The 20,911-nt window shown below is 40.4% G+C and overlaps 4 protein-coding genes across 5 annotated transcripts in view; 1 reads left to right on the top strand and 3 right to left on the bottom strand.

The window, feature by feature from the left end:
• Positions 1-59: 59 nt before the first annotated feature.
• Positions 60-1,762, top strand: LOC144524456 (putative UDP-sugar transporter protein SLC35A4). The gene has a single exon (XM_078260743.1). It carries the CDS (start codon positions 358-360, stop codon positions 1,333-1,335), a length of 978 nt encoding a protein of 325 aa, XP_078116869.1. The 5' UTR covers positions 60-357; the 3' UTR covers positions 1,336-1,762.
• On the bottom strand, positions 1,724-10,738 carry LOC144524455 (kinesin-like protein KIF17). 2 transcript variants are annotated; one of them, XM_078260741.1, is made up of 19 exons: positions 10,553-10,735; positions 7,259-10,323; positions 7,110-7,164; positions 6,959-7,017; positions 6,829-6,879; positions 6,594-6,722; positions 6,448-6,522; positions 6,273-6,361; positions 6,079-6,189; positions 5,701-5,829; positions 4,537-4,673; positions 4,246-4,457; positions 4,076-4,141; positions 3,874-3,985; positions 3,669-3,793; positions 3,407-3,526; positions 3,054-3,221; positions 2,028-2,178; positions 1,724-1,880 (listed from the first exon to the last, which is right to left on the bottom strand). In XM_078260741.1, the coding sequence occupies exons 2-19, from the start codon at positions 7,283-7,285 to the stop codon at positions 1,807-1,809; spliced, it is 1,890 nt and encodes a 629-aa protein (XP_078116867.1). In that variant the 5' UTR covers positions 7,286-10,323; positions 10,553-10,735; the 3' UTR covers positions 1,724-1,806. The 2 variants fall into 2 exon arrangements, with proteins under 2 accessions (XP_078116867.1, XP_078116868.1); XM_078260742.1 differs by lacking the exons at positions 1,724-1,880; positions 2,028-2,178 and having other exon boundaries at positions 3,098-3,217; positions 10,553-10,738.
• Positions 10,739-11,307: 569 nt separating this feature from the next.
• On the bottom strand, positions 11,308-15,889 carry cd74a (CD74 molecule, major histocompatibility complex, class II invariant chain a). Its single transcript, XM_078260746.1, has 9 exons — positions 15,666-15,889; positions 14,360-14,529; positions 13,665-13,756; positions 13,446-13,499; positions 13,269-13,352; positions 13,087-13,165; positions 12,304-12,504; positions 12,134-12,199; positions 11,308-12,026 (listed from the first exon to the last, which is right to left on the bottom strand). Exons 1-9 carry the CDS (start codon positions 15,752-15,754, stop codon positions 12,019-12,021), a joined length of 843 nt encoding a protein of 280 aa, XP_078116872.1. The 5' UTR covers positions 15,755-15,889; the 3' UTR covers positions 11,308-12,018.
• Positions 15,890-16,867: 978 nt separating this feature from the next.
• The window catches only part of ndst1a (N-deacetylase/N-sulfotransferase (heparan glucosaminyl) 1a), a 46,286-nt gene continuing 42,242 nt past the window's right edge, over positions 16,868-20,911 (bottom strand). Inside the window, exons 11-15 of the mRNA XM_078260747.1 lie at positions 20,609-20,783; positions 20,271-20,441; positions 19,770-19,879; positions 19,083-19,185; positions 16,868-18,948 (exon numbers count right to left, since the gene is read on the bottom strand). Of these exons, the coding sequence (XP_078116873.1) occupies positions 18,829-18,948; positions 19,083-19,185; positions 19,770-19,879; positions 20,271-20,441; positions 20,609-20,783 (679 nt within the window). The 3' untranslated portion in view covers positions 16,868-18,828. The remainder of the gene's footprint in view (positions 18,949-19,082; positions 19,186-19,769; positions 19,880-20,270; positions 20,442-20,608; positions 20,784-20,911) is intronic.

Consider the following 20,911-nt stretch of genomic DNA (forward strand, 5'->3'; position numbering starts at 1 on the left):
TATCTGTTTGATGTCAACACAAAATGGAAGACTTTGTGCCAACGAGGTTTTAATGTTTGGTCCATCAGATTTTATAACTTGTCTGCTGCCTGGAGCATGTATCTAAGCATGGTACTTTTTGAATTTGTTGTTTGTAAAACAGGCAGTAATTTATGCAAATGTCTCCTACACACTAATTATTTTTGTTCAAATTACATACAGAGAATAGTGCATCTAAATATTTTATAATAGACATTTAAATGGTTGAGATTTATAGCTATTTCTTTTTGAAAAATAGCCAGAAAGGGAAAGTTTCTTTGCGTTATAACTAGTATTCAAATTTGTTGGAACTTAAGTGTTTCTTTTGCGTAATTGAGGATGATTGTGATCCAGAATGTGGGACCCAGTTCCCCAGTAACGATTAGGAGACTATGGACAAAAAGGATTCTGTGGGGTGTCCTCTTTGGGCTGATGGTCCTTATCTATGGCTCTCATGCACCACTCATCACTCTCACCAAGGTAGATGGTCAAGTCCCTTTCAACCCCTCATCATGTGTTGTCATGATTGAGTTATCCAAACTCTTGATTTCTGTAGCGACTCTTGTTCTAACAGGGGGTACATCCGCCTTACATGCTCCTCCACCTCTAGGCCGCGTGGCCCCCTATGCAGTCCCTGCCATACTCTACGCCGTCAACAACAACCTGGTAGTTCTCATGCAAGCCTACATGGACCCAAGCTCATACCAAGTCCTTTCTAACCTGAAAATTGCCTCCACGGCCCTGCTGTACTCCCTCTGCCTAGGCAAGAGGCTCCGGCCTTCTCAGTGGTTAGCTCTGGGACTCCTCATGGGTGCAGGGGTGTGCCACAGCTACAACAGCCTGGATCTAGGGGACCACGAGAGGGCTGAAGCTGAGGAAGGTCCCAGGCTTTATATCACAGTTTGGGGGCTTTTCCTTGTGCTGGTGTACTGCTGTGTTTCAGGGCTGGCAGCAGTTTATACAGAGAGGGTGCTGAAGAGCCAGAAGCTGCCCCTCAGCTTGCAGAATTTCTACCTCTATGGGTTTGGTGTGGCCATCAACGGGCTCTCATCATTCTCCTTTGTAGCAGGCGAAAAGAGCTTTCTGGAGGGATACTCGGGGGTGGTTTGGGCTATTATAGCAGGGCAGGCAGCTAACGGACTCCTGATGTCTGTGGTGCTCAAGCATGGCAGTGGAATTACTAGACTGTTTGTCATTTCCTGCTCCATGCTGGTTAATGCTCTGTTGTCTTGGGCCATCTTAGGGCTGCAGCTCACACCAATTTTCCTCCTACCTGTGTCTATGATTGGACTGGCAGCTTACCTTTACTACAGATAGTAAATAACTGAACCACAAGGCCCATTGAACTTGTTACAGTCTACCTATACTTCTGTTTCCTAGTTTTCTTTAGATGTAATTTCTTTTCTGCCTTATATCTATCTGCCTTAGGAAATCCAGAATCCAACATATGTATTTTGATCAGTAACCGTATTATGTGTAAACATTTATGTCAGCGGAAGCCTAATTTGACAATTTACATCATATTTTAGAATTTAAAAAAAAGTGTGTTACACTGATGCAAGTTAATTCAAATAATAATGCAAATCAGGATTATATCTTCAGTTCAACATTTCTGAAGACTGCTGCTATTGTCGTTTTGTTTTGTATTTCGTTCTCTGTCAAGAACAATGTCCAAGATAATATCAGTGTTGTAAAGTGTGTTAATGATAAGCAATAAATTGACAACACTTTTTATTTTTCATGATTTACATTACTGATTAATAATTCATTAGCATATTTTTGTCACATTTATTGTTGTTGGGATAACAGTGCAGCCGTAGGATCACCTCGCACAGCTAGAGTATCCTTTAACTCTCCCAGTGCTGTAAAATAAAAAGAAGATTTGTGAATGCTGGTGGGAGAAAGAAATACATCTGGCATTTCTTCCACATTTTACTTCAGAGGTGAAGAAAAAGTTCCATCTATAATATAACAGCAAGGCTGGTTGAGGTTAAGGAACATACACTGACCTTTACGGAGTTGTTTGTTGTCAGCCTGCAACTCCTGGTTTTGGGCAGACAGGTAGACGGCATCCTGCACAGCCTCCAGCAGCACACATCTGTATCTGCCCTCTGACATCCTCTTCTGCTCCTCACTTACCTGACGAAACACTCTGAACACCTGGAGAGCAGTGGACACAGAACGACTGTGATGCATGAAAGACGGCAGGAAAAGAATGCTTTTTTAGAATATCTTTGTACAAGTACAACATTTCAGATTGCAACCTCCAGATAAATGCTTTAAAAAAAATAAATACAGAAATACAAAAGTATTTTTTTAAAAGAAGGCAAAAGTACAAATTGGAAATAATAGCAATAAAGTGACATTTTTATCACACAGCTGTAGTTCTACTGAACAGTCTGATATTAATATAATAAAGTGGCTTGTTTTATATAATTTTGTATGTTTTTAACTTTTTTGTATCAGGTGTCTGTTAAAAATACTTTTGATTTCACGCAGAATCCCTGATATGAGGTGTTAATCTGCCAAAACATAGAAATTGCTCTAAAAACTTTTATCAAAGTTTAAATGTGTTCCTTAAGTACTAAAATACCCTCCCTTAAAGGTCCCATATCATGCACATTTTCAGGTTCATACTTGTATATTGGGTTTCTACTAGAACATGTTTACATGCATTAAAAAAATCTTTCCAATCATCGTACATTTCCAAAACATGGAAAGTGTGTAGCTGCTGCCTCTGCTGCTCCCTCCCAACTGACTTAGGAGACTTGTCAATCTCTCTTAAATAATTTGGGAGTTAAATAAGTCAATTAATATGTGCATTATGAAACCATTCTTAGAATTATGTCCTACATGAGACCAAAATTACACTCAGAGGTTTTATACATAGCAGCCTAGGTGTTTGGAAAAACACAGGTAACTCATGCAAACACATGTATGTCCCACATACATACTATTGCTAAAAGAGACTATTAAAACTAGTTATAAACTAATGAAATACAAATGTGACGTTATTTTAATCAGTGTTCTCCCACCTGCAGGCTCTCTTCTCTCAGACAGTGCAGCTCTGTTTGGTGTTTATGATATTGATTCTGCAGGTCTCGCTCAGCCTGCTGGGCCTCAGCACGCAGGGCCTCTATCTGCATCACCAGGACCCGCCTCTCTCTGGTCAGCACCAGCAGCTCTCTCTGGGGGCCTTCTGTCTAGCAGAGGAATGGATGAAACCATAAAAAATGCAAGGGAATAACAGAATTAAGTTGCAAATGCAGTAGTTCCCAATGCCCACCATAAATCCAGCCTTGCATTAATTTAAACTGACTCAGCATCCTCAGCTAAGATAGATCACAACCTGAATAATGTTAAACAACAGTGTATCTCATTATCTTACCGGTAGCTGTTCCTGTGCCAAGTCTCTCTCCATCTTCTCCACCTCCTCCTGAATTAATCTCCTGTGGTCCTCCTTAAATTGCCTCCTCCGCTCCTGTGCTTTGCTGTATTCCAGCTGAGACTTAAATTGGCAAAATTGCTCACTCTCACACATATAAATCTTGTTTATATGCTTAATGGGGTGCTCACAAAGACTTGTAAACACGTTTTACAGTCAGATGTACAGGCGTGCAATATCATATTTAATAGATGGAGTGCATTACTTGTTGATAGAGGTCAGATTTCTCAGTAGCAGCCCCGTTCTTCAGTGTCTCCTCTCTGAGAGCCTCTCTCAGCTGATGGATTCTTGCTACTCTCTCCTGCACTTTCTCCACGTTCCCTTTACCGTCTGTGGATATGAGTAACACACACACAATATCACTGATGTGCCTATATATATAAAACATATTTCCCATCACAGCAAGTTACCTCTGATATGTTCTTCCATTTCTTGTTTCAGTTGGGCTTGTAAATATTTCATTGTGTCTGTACACTCTCTGTGATCACTGCTGTGCAAACTGCTATTTGGGGTCCGACAACTCTGCAACACATTTCATTATGTTAGGAACACACATACTCTGTTATCATTTTGTTGAACTTGTGTGGAAATGTAAATAATTTAGGAAGGAACCTGTGTTATGCCTTTTATTTTCTTTGACTCTTCCCTCCTCTTCTCCCAACACTGATTTTTCACAATCTGTTGGAGAGATCACAGAATGCGTTTCAGCTATGAACTCAATTAGTCCCGACAGAAGATAATGAGAAAGCACTGTTTTGTTATAGGCTTATTTATTGAATTACCTGCAGGTTTTGGGTCAGCTCTGCTAGCCTGAAGGTGTTGTGAACATCACTTTCCCCCTGTGACATCATCACGGTTCTTAGATCCGCAATGTCATCTCGGATCTTTTGCTCAGTTGCCCTTGGAAACCAGCGATTAACAGTGGCCTTAGTTACCAAATTTCTTGCTTTCTGAGCCAAAGCTAAAGCGGAGGGGGTCTCGTCATCTAGAAGACCTGATGGATAAAGACGGTCATTTCTATGCTCAAAGAATTACAGGTCAGTTGGTGTGGCTGGGCCCAGAGGACCACTTACCTCGAGGGTGGATATAGTAGATGAGGGCCGTCCTGCTGTTTCCGGTTAATGCATCATTTAGGAGGAAAGGGAGGATCTTGTCACTTGTTGTGGCTTCACATTGGGTTTGCGCCACAACCTTCACCAGTGGGGTGACTCTGGAAAGTGTTTGTGGTAGAAATTTATGAGACATGAAGGAATTTATGATGTGTGCATTGTCATGGTTGGTATTTTAAGAGGCCGGAGTCCTTCACACTTGGCATGCTTTATGTAAGGAGGCTCTGGGTGTTTGGAGGTAAAAGATAACCTTGAAGATGTTCCCAACTCCCATGATATATATGATACACATTGTTATGCCTGGCAGACGATCTTGCAAGACTAACAAATAATAACTTTGTTTACCAAAACCAAATGACTTGATTAATATTCCTTTTTCGCAGCAGACATTTTGACATGTCATACATTAAAGGTGCACTATGAGTTCCTGAATGGTCACTTCTGTTGACGTTCCAAGTAAATTCCAAACAAAACAGAGCAAGCTCGCCCCTCCCCTCATGTTTCCGTAACTGTCATGACTAACTGACTAACTGTCACTAACCCCCACCCCTCCCCCAACCATCTTGTCGGTGATTGGCTGGAACGTGCTGTTGTATTTTGGTGCACAGCCTGTGCCCCTAGTGTTTGTTTGACGTTTACGACCCCTGTGTTGTCTCCCGAGACCGAGTCTTTTTCACAGTGTATTCAGGAGGCAGGCAGCTAGCGGATCAAGGAGAGATGCCTACGATTTGAGACAAAAATGAAATCGTGCTGGAACCATGCAGGAACTCATAGTGCGCCTTTGAAGTTGGCTTTGTTCTATTCACGTGTCCCAGTAACAGCCAGCATGCACAACCAACCTGAAACTGAAGCAGCTAAATGGAATTCAGCCATCCTATATTTAATTATTTACACCAGTTTCTTTCCTACTTGTGACATGTAGAGTTTATTTGATTTATTTCATTAACTAATTCTTCAGTACTTTTTAAAGCATTTCCTCCTGCAGCATAACTTGCTTTGCCACTTTCTTGCAATTCATTAATTCACCAAGAAAATCCCCAATGGACAGTTCCCAGATCCACAGTATCAATTTTAGCTCCTCTGGCCAATGTAATAGATAGCTCACTGTATGTGAGTAATATGACTGACCCTCTGAGGTCAGTCCGGCTGGCTCCTCCTGCCAGCCTGAACAGCTGCAGTCTGCTGCGGCAGACCCCCGACTCCACCTCTTCTGGATGAAGTTCCTGCTCAACAGCGACAGAGAACAGGGAACTACACCTGAGGGAAGCACACATCACAAACATGTAGAGACAATAACAAGTTAATTCATTAATAAAGCTCAGGACAGGGAAAGTCGAATGACAATTTGTGCAACAACCTGATGAGGAAACATAGATAAATCTGCTCCGTGACAATCCAATCACTTGTGCAACAGTAAGACACTCTAGCTCGATTGTGTAATTAATCCATTCAAAGTAATTCAGTTAATGTATTATATAGACAGAGGTTATTTGACCTGTGCTTTACCTGCTGGAAATGGAGCCTGCATTGGCCTTCAGTCTCTCGCCGCATGTTTCATACAGAGCATAGGCTTCTTCTGCTGAACACACACACACCTCACTTAAACCTCCTACGAGACTGAGAAAAAAAAAGACAAAGACTAAAAATTTGGTTAACACTGCAGTTAAATGTACAAGTGGGGTCTCATCAGCTGCACTCACCTTCCAAGGATGTCGTGTGCCACAAGTTTTAGAGTTTGTCTGTCTGCATTGGGGCTCAGGAGATCCACAGCACTGCCATCTGGATAAAACTGACATTGACAAACATCAGAAGTTATCTTGCACTATATCAAGATTAATATGATTTATGGTGATGCTATTAAATGGAAGGACAAACCTGAAGGTACGACACAGAGATGAACAACTCCTCTTTCCCTTGCGACAACATATGACTAAACAGATCTGCCAAGACCTAAGACAAGATGAATAGTGAGAAAACATAAACTCTGCCAAAATTAAGTGTAGTTTTGTTTTGGGCTCCACCTGTTTGATGATACTGTGGTCAATCAGAGTGCTTATCTTCTCTGAGGAGGCTCCACATATCAGCAGCGCTCCATTATAACCACCGGATATTGACCCAGTGAGAGGCTGCAGGAGCTCAGGGTGGAAACTCTGCAGATTTATATTCAGACTTTTAGTTTCCAGACATGTGGTGACGGAGAGCTGTAAAGAGGCTAAGTGGAGTACAGCTCAGTAACATTGGTGTAAATCAGGTCACCTGTATGTTGTCAACAGTCACAACTTGGTCAAAGGAGAAGGACTTTGCTTCCTAAGGGGAAAAGACATGACAACAGTGAGAGGTTTCAAAAAACTAATTGCTGAATGTTGGTTGAAGGAAATTGTTTTACCTCATCCTTTCCAGATTTGTAGTCCATGCCATGTCCTTCTTCATCAATAACTACACAGTCTTTCCCCAAACAGACAAACAACATTTAAACACAAATCAATAGCAAACATCATAGCAAATTTATAGATTTTACATGTTTGTCCTTGCTTTACCTGGGTTTTCAGTAAGTACAACTCCCACTCTCACTGTTTCAGCTCCCTCACACAACTGGAGAAACATGGAAATTCACACAAACAAACCAGTCTTACTGTAATTCCCCTATTTTTTCTCCATCTTTACACACTAAAAATAAGGTACTTACAGGTGCGTTCATGTTCACAGTGGCCATCCCATGCGTATGTGTAGCACAGCCACTGGGTTACCTGGATTTCATTACACTGTACTGAAATATTGATGAGTCAGAATCTTCTTTCACTCGTCTGGGTGATCAGGGTGCAGTTACCAAGATGGACAGAAATGTCGCAACTGAGGGTATCTATGAGCAGTAATAATTATGAAATAAGTAAAGCCAAACATCTTTATTACGTCATATTGGAATATGGATCAGACTGATATAACTAGTAAAATAATAGATATAAATTAGTAGCAAGTATGAATGTATGTGATCAGTTTAAATCATGTAAATATACAAAATAATTAAATTAAAGAAGTAATTAAAGGTTATTAATGGTTTAATCATGTATAATGCTTTATAGATAAGGTATAAACCATTAATACAAGCAAATTATGGGTTGCCAGGTTGTGAAAAATCCCTTTGCCTTTGCAGTTGGTAATTGATTAATAAATGCACACTAAGTTGTCAACAAATTGATTTTGGTCCAGATCCTCTGGGAAAGTAAGTAGTCAAATGGGATTCTTCACAACCTGTTAACCCAAAAGTTATTATAATGGCTTATAATGATATATCAGTTTTGCAAATTATTTTACACACACAGTATATTGGCCATTAATAAAGCTATTAGTTAAACCCTTTATAAATGATACCTTATTAAACAGCCTGTTCTCATGAACCACACGTTCGAAAGCTACGAAAAGTTAAGCACTGTAATTCGTATGATTTAACCTGTTTTTTTTGCTGTGTGCACCACATTGACTGCCGCTATAAAGAATGCGGCCGGTGGTAGGTGGTCGGGGAGGATGGGTGGGCATTAACATACAGGACTTATAGACTTACAAGCCGGGGAGCAGAGTTCGCTACCCAGGGAAAACATAAGGCTTTCAGCCGGGAAATGCATTTTCCTTGGGAGTGTTTTAATGCAAACCACGATCTTTTCCTGAACTTAACTAGTCATGTTGGTGCCTAAACTTAACTTTCGTCGCCGCATAACGCTCACTTTTTCTTGCCTAAATTTAACCGTGATCTCTGCCGAAATGACTGGCAGTGCTGTTCCCAGTCACCTATTCTTGGGTAACAAGACCAACTACTGCTGACCTGACGGAGGTCAGCACCACGACCGGCAGCTCGCGGTCCTCTGTACCCAGCGCACAGTCACTTATTCTCGGGTAACTAGACCACCAACTACCGCTGACCTGTTCACCACGACCAGGAGTTCGCGGTGCTCTACCCAGCGCAGTCACCTATTCTGGGGTAACTGAACCACCAACTACCGCTGACCCGTTCACCATAACCGGCAGCTCGCGGTGCTCTGTACCCGGCTCACAGTCACCTATTCTCAGGTAACTGAACCACCAACTACCGCTGGCCCGTTCACCACAACCGGCAGCTCGCGGTGCTCTGTACCCGGCTCACAGTCACTTATTCTCAGGTAACTGAACCACCAACTACCGCTGAACTGACGTAGCACAATGCGGAGCACTGTAGTAGGCAGCATGAAGCTCTGCTCGGCTTAAACAGCTAGCAACTGCCCCTCTGTAGCACAGAGCTTTGTAGGCAAAGTCACGTGACCAGTCGGAGGTCTCCTAGTTTTCGTATTATTATACGTTTTAGTGTGCATAACTTTTCGTAACATATCAAACGAACCCGTTCATGAGAATGCGTATTAGAAAGTGGTACCCAAACAAGGATGCTGTCTGCTGCTAACATCAACAAAAATAAATCAGGTGTCACAATACACCCATAAAGAGTGTCAGGCAGAGAGGAGAGCCGTGGCGTTGAATCCCCACCTTTTGCCTTCACACGTTTCAAGAGACAAACTCATTATCAGAGTCCCCTGCTGGACCGCTGGTGAGGCACACAGAAACTCTGCAGGGTAGTCCTCCACATATGCACTATCTGAGTTGTCCAAGAAGATAATGGTCTCTTTCAGGGCACAGTAACATTGATAAGGGTTCCTCCCGGCATAGAGAATGTCTAACTGCTCCAGTGTGCTCAAACTGCCACCTGTCTCATTTATCAATATAGTAAGCTGGTTACTGTCCACTTTTAGCTCCCGGGGCTGAGACAGGTTATCCAGAGAGGAGAGACGTATGAGGCGGTTATTAGACAAATGTAGTTTTTTCAGGGTCTGTGGTGGGTTGTTAAATACCTCTAGATAATTATAACTTAGATCCAGTTCTTCCAGAGATGTAGAGAACAACGAGTCAATCTCTGTAATCCCTGAGTGGGAAAGATTGAGCATCTTGAGCGGATTCATCAGGGGGCAGTGTGGATAGTGGACGATGGAGAAATTGTTCCTGCTGACATCAAGTTCAGTGAGGGCAGGGGTAAGACTCAGGATGGTGCAGAGAGACTGGAGGGAGGTGAGGTGGCTGCGTCTCAGACGAAGAGATTTCAGGTACTTGAATGAAAGAAAGGGGCAATGTCAAATATTCTGCAGGCTGGTGACAGAGATGGGGTTCTCGGAGAGATCCAGCTGAGCCAGGTTTTCTACTACTCTATGAGCCCAGCTGCAGTCAATCTCAACCAGGCCAGAACGAACAAGAACGAGAGATTTCAGGGAGCCAAACTACCAGCGGTAGAGCGCCTGTAAGGATGGAAGGGATGGAAGAGAGAGGGGTTCCACTATTATGTCTTCTAGTTCAAGAGTTTTAATTGAAGATGCTTCTGGTAACTCTGGTAGGACATCTTCCAGACTCCGATTTAACTGGGACAGAAGAGGGATCTCAGATTCACTGATAAATAAAGAGGCGATTGTGACGTTGTTGAAAATGAGTTTATCTATCTGGATTAACTAAAGAAAAGTTGCATCCAAGAACATTTCAGCTACATCCAGTTTGCTATCTCTCAGCTCCAGCTCCAAAGTCTGGGAACAACTCAGATTTTGTGGGTACGTTGCACACACAACGAGTCATATCCTTGCTTAAAACGCAAAGAGAAGCAGCAGCTCCTGAAGTGACAGTGAGTCCCAAAAGCAGAATCAATTTCTGATTCAGTGTCATGGTAGGCAGGAGGACTGTCAGCAACACCTGAAAATGTCCAGAGAGGAGATACTATATTTTTTTAAAAATCCCTCTTTTGCCATTGATGTCATACATCCCAAGCACTGCAAGCAGTGTTAAAAGCTGTGCTTATTCCAACTAGACAACTGTTGGGTTCATAATATAAAAGTTCTATGATCTCCTGTATCTACAACTGGTCCTTAAAACGGATCAAAAGAACATACATTCAACATATGTCTTCAAGTTAAGCACTTACCGTCTGGTCATTTTGGCTGGAGATGTTGACTGCATCTGGTTACTGCGTTCCATGTTTTTATTCTTAGCTGACTTCTGGTTTTATGCTAAAGGGGTTCCCACTTCCCTTCCTCTTCCTCACACCTCCACCAAAACAAAGAGAAGACCAGTGTACTAGGACATACAGCACTTCCTCAAAGCAGGACTAAATTCCCCAAACTTATCTCGCCATTATGTTATTTATGTCACCAACACAATGGTTTTCTTCTTTGCCCATCAGAACCATGTTAATTTAATGATATTGATTTGATGATAAGCATTTCCTCATTTAAACTGGCCGGCTTTGTTAACTTTGGGGAACGACTTTAACTTATGGGGAAAAAGGGAGTGATAGGTGTTTGTAAAATGCTGAACAAGTCAGGGAGAATGAGAATTAAAGGATAATTAAATTAAAAACTATAGAAACTGCTACATGTTTAGGTTTTTGAACAGGAAATGTATACAATAAAGTGTAAAAGTCCAGTGTGGTTCAGTGAAAAGTGAAACTTTAAACCAGCAAGAATGAAAGTGAGCAGTGTCAGTGCATCTAATCAGGTTCAAGTTTATTTCGGCCTTACTTTGTCTACAGTGTCAACAATAACTTTATAACCTTACTTATTTATTTATTTATATATATATATATATATATATATATATATATATATATATATATATACACCATATATCATATATATAACATGACTAGGGGTTAAACATATGTGTACCAATGCAAACACAGTTGTTAGGAAACCTTTATTTACCCTTCTTAACACAAACACCTTCATAGAAAAGTCATGTCTTTGTTTACAACCTTTAGAGGGTCAGTTTACCCAAATCACAAAAACAACCATATTTTTTTTCACTAAACTCTCATAAATATAGCCATGAAGATAGTTTTGGTTGGGTTCGTTTGTTGTGAGTGTGGTCTGTGGATTATGAGACTAACAAAGGACATTGTTTCTGAAACGAGTCTAGCTGTTTACATTTTTAAACATAATATTTCAATGCTGTATGCACCATAAACATCCCATTGTTGTAGGGTGGAGGCAGACACCTCACAGGCGACATCTTCAAACCTGAACTACCTCCATCTCTAGATACTAGTAGAGGTAAAAGAGAAAATATGTAATTTGGGTGATCTAACCCTTAAAGCATTCTTTAAAGATAAACACGTTTAAAAGACATACTTTAATATACTGTAGATGATAAGAACATCTTTATGTTAAAATGTCAATGTGAACACCCCACAATTTACTTTAATAAAACACAAAAATGAAAAGCAATACACTGTAACAAGCCTCTATTGATTTGATTTCAAGCTACCAGCAAAATGATAAAAATCAAGAGATTACATGAAGTGCACTAACTGATTCTACTTAAAGATAACTTTGATTCTTGTGTCTGCCAAGCTTGATGAAAAGAAACACCCCACACTTTGCTGCATTTGCTTCACTCATCTGGAAAAGAGAAAAACACAACATGTGATGATGTGTAGCAACAAACATTTATTAATAAACATCTTAACTATTAATCCGCTAAAAAAAAACTAATTTGAGGCACTCACTATCGATGCTGATGGTCTTCTGCATCAGCCTGGGCGCAAACATCATGCGACGAGGATAAGCTGGGGCTAAAATGAACAACAGAGAAAAATGGCCCAATGAAGTTTGTCAGTCATGAAAAGCTACACATCAGATTTGTTGAATCAAAAGTCCTTTAATCAGTGTCTTCTACCTTTCTGACAGTCGGGGCGGCCGCGCATGGTGGTGCCCTCGATGACTGTGCCAGTCTCGTCCACACACCAGCAGTAGCCAGTGGCGTGCCAGCACTGCATGGGCTTGTAGCGGCCCTGCTCGTCACACTGGGGCTTGTAGGAACCGATCTTGGAGGCTCCAGGTGCTGCCTCCATCTGGCATTTGGTCTTGATCACAGAGGCTGAGGGATGATGGAAAGAGTAGAGAACAATGGGACATTAAAGGCCTGTTTGGTGTTTATTTCTGGTGACTGCAGCCAAGTTAATGCTACATTTTGGGAAATATGCTCATGGACTTTCTTGCTGAGAGTTAGATGAGAAGATTGATATATATATATATATATATATATATGTGCATTGAATGTGAAGCTAAACACCTGTTAGCTTAGCATAAAACAAAGACTGGAAACAGGGAAAAAGCTAGCCTGGCTGTGAACAACCTTCCCTATAAATGCTCTTGAACGTGACAGTAGAAAAAATATTTGGTATGCAATTGTTAACCTTTTTGCAGCAAAATAATGAAAATGGTTGTTAAAGTTACCTTAAACAAGCACTGGTATGCATCCTATAAACTCCAAGCGTCACTTTATCGCTGCTCAGCATAATCTCTCTTACATTAATATTGCCATAGTAATATATTACAGCCACAGTCCTTAAACCCATTACTGGAAATGTAGGAAAACCAGCATCTACTTTAACAGCACCGGTGTGGATCAGAGCATCAGCTAAACACTCAAATGTAAAGGAAAGAAAGTTGCAGTAACCTGATGCAGCTGTTGGGGGAGCAGGACTCTGCTGGGCCATCTGGAAGATCAGCCAGTAACGCATCCAGGACTCAAAGCTCTGCAGAGTGCAAAATGTAAAAAAATAAAAACATGACTGACTAATTTAATTCATTTCTATTTTACTTTTAGTAGTCTTGATGTAAATGTGTGTGAAGCTTTACCTTCCACTCGCTCTCATTCACATGCTGCTTCAGGCTCTGCAGGTTGGCCAGGAAGGTCTCATTGAACTGTGGCAGCTGGGAGTCCTGTTCGAAACGTGACCAGAGCTTAGTGACAACACTTTAGACGTTAGACACATCAGCCATGTGAGTACACACAGGATACAGAGTGCAACATACCTGCATGAGATCCTTCAGCTGCGTCTCCACGCTGACAAGAGTGTCCTGCAGTTTCTGATGGGCGGGAACACAGGAGTCAAATGTTTGTTCAAATTCATGTTGAAATATATTCAATCATTACACAACATCCAGGACAATATTTGAAATCTTAAACAAGTATGTTGCCACCTAGATAGAGTTACATTAGTTGTATTTTATAGGAGGCAGGTGTGAACCTACAGTCAAGGGTGTCGTGGTGTCCTGATCCAAAGTGGAGTCCGTCAGCAGAGGAAGGCTGTTCATGGGCATCTGCATCCTCATTGGAGCCACAACTGTAAACAAACAAACAAAAAAATGAATTGACAAAAAAAAAAAAAATATGTAAAAATGTGTAAAGAAAAAAGTGCAAAAATAATGAAATTTGGGGAGAGAATCTCTGTGTTTGCCTAAAAGCCAATGAACATCTGATTTGTTGTTTGTGGTTTGAAATACACACACAAATACCTTATCTAAAATTCCATCATTGCACACATAAATACTTAAATAACTTCAACTAAAACATATACAAACAAAATTCAAACTGAATAAAATGCAACACGTCATCAAAGCTCAAAAGGATGCTTTTCATCACAACAACACCGGATGTGTTATATTATTATATAATGGTAAATCCATATGACGCTGCTAGAAATGATAAAATCATCATAAGGTTAGCACACAGCTGGTTTCTCCCCTATGAATCACCAGCAAAAACTGTTGTCTGTCCAGCTTTCAGAAGAGAAGTTCTATAAACTTTCACTTCCCTATTCACCTCCTTATTCCTACAGCCTCCTCCTCCCCCTCCTCTTCCTGTCTTACAAACTACTCCTCATTAATGACACATTCCTGCTTGTACCACCCTGTCTGATCATTAGGACTTTAATGCCTCTATTTACCCTGGGATGAGCGGGTCATCTGTTTGCCCATTCTGTCTGTGTTCTTCTGCAGCGAGTGGATCTGCTGCTTCTGGTCAAACACCATGTAAGCAGTGAAGACCTGGCTGGCCAGCAGCAGACATGCCAAGGTGGTCAGGCCTGCCACCTTCAAAGCACGCCTGTTAGAGCCCCTGAGAGAGAGAGAAATAGAAATAAATATGTTAGGATAAAGCAGCACCCATATTCAGATAGACTAAAAGTGAGATTAAATTGTAGAAAAGATTCCAAGGTATAAAATTTACTTGGGGGCATTTCCAAAAGTCCTATTTGTGAAAAAGCCCCATGGATATGTAAACCATTACCCATATTCTAAAGAAAGGCAAACCAACATATCTCGTCATCAAGTCCTGAGACCAAAAAATAAAGTCAGCCTTTTTCTCTGCTGCTTATAATCAGCCAATAGAATGTGAGCATCACTTGTTACTAGGCAGACGCCTTCTCCTGGTGTTTATAAAGAAGTACACATACAACTACTCTTTAGCCTATTCAAGATGTATGAACAGGTGTACAAAATATTTTTTTTCTCTCACAAAAAGATCACAACTGTACACGTTTTCATAAATAGTTTTACTACAATGAAGTAAAACTACAACTCATAAACTCCATGTAGTTACTGTAGCTACTGTATGCAAACAATGCCATCATCTAACTGGGCACTTTTATTAAGATGTTAATATGTTAGTTATAATTTATCTTAAGAGTATATTATTAAAACTAAATACATAACAACAAAATAGTCAGTGACGTAAGGGAAATAATAGCTTACGCCTTATTTATCCCTCACAAATAACTAATATTTGCCATACATTAAAGAGATTATTAAGTTAAAAGACTCATAAATCACGTGTATTTCTAAGTTGAAATGTAAAACATTGGCCAATAGCTTTTCGCTGTGGTTAATCATGAACCAATAGTATGACAGCATCACCAGTTACTAGGCAGACGCCTTCTGTGAAGTGTCCGGAAAGAAGGTTACTAATGCTTTACAATATAATTAAAACCATGTAAAGCAAACATATCAAATATTGGAAAACAACAACTCAATACACTAAAATATATTTTTTCATGAACTAATCTGATGAAAAGATGAGACTTCAATATCATCGCATTTAGGAATAACAGAATCTATAAACACAATTTAAACAAATAAGTGTTATTCCTGTAGCCTATATTAGCCACTAATTTAAAATGTAGTACTTTAATCCAGCTATACACAGAGGAACAAGTACTTTATTAGTAAGGATTAGAATTTGGAGGTTCCTCTCACCCTGTGGGTCCTGCAGGGGCAACAAGAACTTCTTCACTGCCCGTCAGACTTCCTCTAGCCAGGGGAGCATCTTCTCCAGATTGGGCCATCTTTTCTGCAAGTTTGTCTCAACTTCTTCAACAGCAGCAAGAAAGTGAAGAAAGTCCGGCAGGTCAAGTAAATAAATGGTCTCAGAAATGAGGAAGGAGTACCAGACAGGTTCTTTCGAAAGGTGAAGGGATGTGGAAATTCCCCGTTTTAAAAGCGATGTGGGATGGCTCAGTGGAGCTGTGAGAGCGTGCGAGCTGTGATTGGTCAGATTATACTACCATCACTTGTTGATAGAGGCAGACAATAGTGAAGGAGCGTGGGTTTATTTATGATCTGAATTTTACCTAACACACCATACTGTATATTAACTATTGTTTGTGCTAATTCTAAACTAACACTGTCGATTCAATTCAATTAATGTAGATTTAATACCAATACGTATTTTTTTTATTACCATATTATATTATATATAGACTTAGACTTATATTAGATATATATTGTACTAGAATACTTTGTGAATACTTAAATATATTATCCCTTTTAGCAAAGTGCTTTACAGGGTAAAGAAATAAACAAACAATAAAAGGCAAAAATCAAATACAAGTATTACTACTACCTCCAATACCAACAATAACAGAGCAACAATACATTTAGAACTACCTATACTACCTTTATCATTTGTAATCATGCAGACATTAATTGTCTTTTAACTTCTAGATTATTATTCTTAAATGCAGCAATTACCTTGCACAATACAATGCACCCTGGAACAACAACTATGTATAGTTCTTTGGTACATTTTTGGTGTTTTCCCAATTAAGGAATTAGAATTGAAAAACATCGGCCACATTGACGTTAATCTATACCCTGGGTTAGGTTAACCATCAGAACAAAAAACAAAAGTGCATTTTGTTGTTGAACCATTCTTTATGCAATTTAGAGATATTCAGGGCGGTTTCTTCTCTCAAGTACCTCGCCATGAAGTGAAAGCAAAAGACAAACCAATCTAGTTTTCAGCCATGTTCAAGCCAGAGTGATGTAAGTTTCTAGAAATCTCTGCACAAAAGCAGCCGCCATCATCCAGTTTGCTTTGAATTTAGAGTGACGCTCAATTAAATAAAAGATTTAATATAATATGATATACGATAAAAGAAGGGCAAAAGATCCAACTATTGAAAAATACAGTGGTGTTTTATTTGCAAATTAAAAAGCACCGACAATATTAGTTACACTGTAAAAATTATTGACAACAATTAAAAATCTTTATCATACAGTCCAGGAGATTAGTACCATCATTGCCGTTATGTTATCACTTAATACTTTATATGGAGAGACTCAGTACCTGTGTACAATAGTTGGCAGTGAGAGGACATGAGAGGAAACAATCTTAGCGACACAGCTCCGCACGATGAAGTAATCCAAACTCCCCTCAGTACAGCACTGACATTTCACACTATGAGAATGTGCTGATGGAGAGTGTAAACCCAAACACATTCAATAATTTAGGTCTACCGAGGGTTGCGTATTATGTACATTACAAAGTCATGAAATAAAGGACCAACATGTGCATTGTTATTACATCAGAACATTGTACAAAACTATTGCAATAAGAGCAGCTTTTTGTTATCTATGCTTGACATCTAGTTGCAGTGGTAACACCTTGACCGACAACCAAACGTCTGTATGGTCTCACTGGGCCTACTGTTGGTTTGCCTGGCAACCTTAAACGTTTTTTTCCCAGATACAGCTTTTTACCCCAAAATTAAACTCCACTACTAAAGGAAATGAAACAAAATATAAAGACAAAATATACAGTTTTGACAACAAAATTAAAAATTCAATGCTGAATACAGATTTGAAATGCGCAATCTTGTTCTGTACACTATCTAAATCTCTCTGACCAGAGTGTGTAATTAAACATACAGTAGCTAGCTTATGATCTTCTTCACAGATTGTAGTAGGATGCATTTTGTTAGTGTGCTTTCCAGTAACCTGTATGTTCAGAATCGATGTTCACTTGAGTGCCTTAAATATTGTGCTTTCAACATCTATCCTACTGTACCTTCTCTAGCCAATTTAATGGTCATGGAACGGACTACAGAGGAGGCTGAGCCGAACAGTTTGAACAAACAAGTCTTGTGTACACCTGGCCTATATGAGAAAACTGAGCTAAGATGTTTAGTTTTGGTACATTCTACAATAATGCATTGCTGTCAGCATTATAGATACGTTAAAACAAAATCTGAGAAAAGAAGACATAAAACCTTAAAAAAAACAAAAAAAACCCGAACCCTTAAAAGTCCACGTGGTAATATTTGAATGAAGATTCTGTCCTGGCACTTGTAAATGTGATAACTAGATTCTACCAAAGCCTATCAAGTAAGGCTACAACATGCAGCCTGAGTCAAGACTCCAGATGTCCCATTTCATCTCCTCTCATACAAACACTTATAAACACTTACTTATGTCAAAGGCATTTGCAACCAATGTCTCTCTGTCAATCAGGCTGTCATCCATTTAAGTTAATGTTAAGTTGCCTGTTTTAATGTGCTCCTAACACCACAACTCATAGCTGGAGACACAGGTGATGTCGTGATCATTGCTTCCACTTGTTTCCCAGAGCTGAAACTGACAACTGCTCAAGCTTCAGATGTTTTTTTTTTTTTTTCCTTCCTTTGATTTTCAAGATGAAGTTCATGCGAAGCAGAGAAGGATTGATTAGGAGAGCACGGACGTGATTATCAAACCCTCAAGGTCCCTGCTGTGCGTCATTGAGCCTTTCCTTCTTATGCAGGACACAGCGGAGGCCAGTTTTAGGGCATCCATGGTCCAGGTTTGTCCTGCAGGGGAGTAACAGCATCTCGAAGCTCAGGGAGGGAGGGGAGCGCTATCAGCTGCTGAAAGCAACTACACTCTCTCCTTGCTCACCATCCAATGTTGTCCTGTTCATTTGGGAAGATCACAGTTGCGTTTTGAGTTCTCGTTGGGCATCCCATCCTCTAATTTGGATATATTTCAGTCTCTTTCAAAACTATTTGGGATCTTCAACATTTCAGGCCACTCGGGCAGAGTTCCCCAGCAGGGCGGAGCAGTGGTTCAGTGTGTGGAGCTGTGGTCTCCCCCTGTGGTGCTGCTACCTGGTGTGGACCAGCTCTTCTCTGAGCCAGCTGGGCAGCGGCTGACCCATCCTGTAGAGCAGCTTGGACAGCTCAATGTTGTGATCCCTATAGTACTCCCTGAGGAAGCCCTGGGACTGAAGGAGACAAAAGGAGGTAAGATGAAAACCCATTTACAAAAACATTGTAAAAAATAGTGAAAATGGAAGGTGAAATATTAACAGATGATAAAATGTATTTCTTAAAACAAAAGTCTGGCAAATGATCATACCTCAGGGTCCATGTCAGGGTACCTGCGCCCTTTACTCTTCCCCAAACACTTGGTCTTTCCTCCCTCCAGCAGCTGACACCAGAAGCCTTTCTTAGGGTCAAACCTGTACATAGCAGATACATAAAAGAATGTAACACAAAGCTATAGAATACTTAGCGTTCAAATCTACAGTTACCAGTCACAACTTTCCTATAGTTACATCTCATTTTTTTGGACATTTTATGCCTTTCTTCGATGGCTCCAGTAGAGAGTTGACAGGAAACGAGTGTTGCGGTTTACGGTCGACATCTTTACCCCTAAGTCTAAAAAATGTTACAACGTAAAAGCCTTGCAACAGATTGTTGATTTCTACAACAAAATAAGAGCAGAAACTGATTTCTACTAGACAAATAAAATGAAGTCTTACACATCTGCCTTGTAACACCTGAAACTTAACTCATTTGGAACCCTACACATGAAAAGTCTAATGTAATATAGAAAAGTAGTGTAGTGAGGTGCTGATTAATTGAAGTAGACTAAAATAGAAACGTGCATATGAGTCAGAGTGTGCGACACCTTTTTCTTACTTGAAAAATCTGGTGTAAACTATGGAGTGTATAGCTATAAATCAATCTGTAACTTGATTTGTAAACATGGCAGTTGAAGAAATCAGACTGTGAGTGATTTATAGTTAAGAACAATACTCACGCTAGGATCTTGTGGTAGTTGATGACGTTGACCAGGGCCAGATACTTCTGGATTTTATCCATGATTGAAGCAGGTTCAGTCTTCAGCATCTGCCCATCCAAGACTAACAACTGGGTGAGACACACAAACAGTACCCAAATGTCAGAAACAAAGCAGGACAGTCTCGTGCGTAACAGCTGTGAAAAAACTCATATAATTATCACAATCATTTTACAAATTAAAAAATGCTCCAGGTTCAAATTTACAAATGTTCTTTTTATTACAACAATGGCTCCCTGAAACTCTGCTGATAGACTGTTACAACTGTTTTAGTATATTCATTTTGGGGCAACAAAATTTCTGAGCAGCTCCCTTCACTCATAGATGGATGGATGGATGGATGGATGGATGGATGGATGGATAGACAGATAGATAGAAAGTTCCTCCCCACTCCGACCTCAGTTAACTGGGCTGGTTACTGCATACTACCCATTACTATGTGCATGAATTCACCCACGGTACCTGGCTGGAGTGGTAATAGTTGAGCCAGCGCTCCAGGTGGATGGCGTACCAGCCTGGCACCAGACAACGATTCTGGAGGACCCGTAGTTTGACTGGAGCGTCATGGCCTGCGGTGATGACGTTGTGGAAGGAGTATTTCAACGCCACCGGGTCATCGTGGGCTCTTTGGTGCTGTGTGCAGACGGAGAGTTGAGGAGGTTAAGTCTAAAATAAATTCCTAACTATATAACAATGACTTGAGACAGAGATGAACAGAGCAGTGGGTGTTGTGTATTTAGTTTAGAGTTAACACTTTACATGATAAGTTATTGTCTGGTTAAGGGTTGCCTGTGACAGACCTGGTACCAGGAGTAAGCTCTGTCCGCTGGGTTGATGAGGATGGTGATGATCTTGGCTTTTGGCAGGAGAGCTGCAGCCCTCTGAGCAGCCACCTCAGAATCAAAGTAGTTGGCACTCTTCTCAAAGTAGTAGTCTGAACTGGTGTTGGAAGGCAGAGGGAAGTACTCCATATACCTAACACACAGCAAACACAAACATACTAAGTGTTACAAGCAGCAATAGTTGATCTGGTCCAATTTGCTCTCCGTAGATAAGGACAATTTATCTGCACACTGTGTGGGTGACCGGCCATGTGCAACAGC

The sequence above is a fragment of the Sander vitreus genome, chromosome 10, assembly GCF_031162955.1.
Source record: "Sander vitreus isolate 19-12246 chromosome 10, sanVit1, whole genome shotgun sequence".
Classification (NCBI taxonomy): domain Eukaryota; kingdom Metazoa; phylum Chordata; class Actinopteri; order Perciformes; family Percidae; genus Sander; species Sander vitreus.

Bases quoted from the DNA above. Each gene is read 5' to 3' on its own strand.
- cd74a (XM_078260746.1), bottom strand. From the start codon at position 15,754: ATGGCCCAATCTGGAGAAGATGCTCCCCTGGCTAGAGGAAGTCTGACG. The intron at 14,530-15,665 runs GTGAGAGGAACC...TCTCTCTCTCAG, and splicing joins GCCCCTGCAGGACCCACAGG to GGGCTCTAACAGGCGTGCTT. The intron at 13,757-14,359 runs GTAAATAGAGGC...GTTTGTTTACAG, and splicing joins GATGACCCGCTCATCCCAGG to TTGTGGCTCCAATGAGGATG.
- LOC144524456 (XM_078260743.1), top strand. From the start codon at position 358: ATGATTGTGATCCAGAATGTGGGACCCAGTTCCCCAGTAACGATTAGG.
- LOC144524455 (XM_078260741.1), bottom strand. From the start codon at position 7,285: ATGGCCACTGTGAACATGAACGCACCT. The intron at 3,986-4,075 runs GTTCCTTCCTAA...AATGTGTTGCAG, and splicing joins AAATAAAAGGCATAACACAG to AGTTGTCGGACCCCAAATAG. The intron at 3,527-3,668 runs GTAATGCACTCC...TGCCAATTTAAG, and splicing joins AATCTGACCTCTATCAACAA to TCTCAGCTGGAATACAGCAA.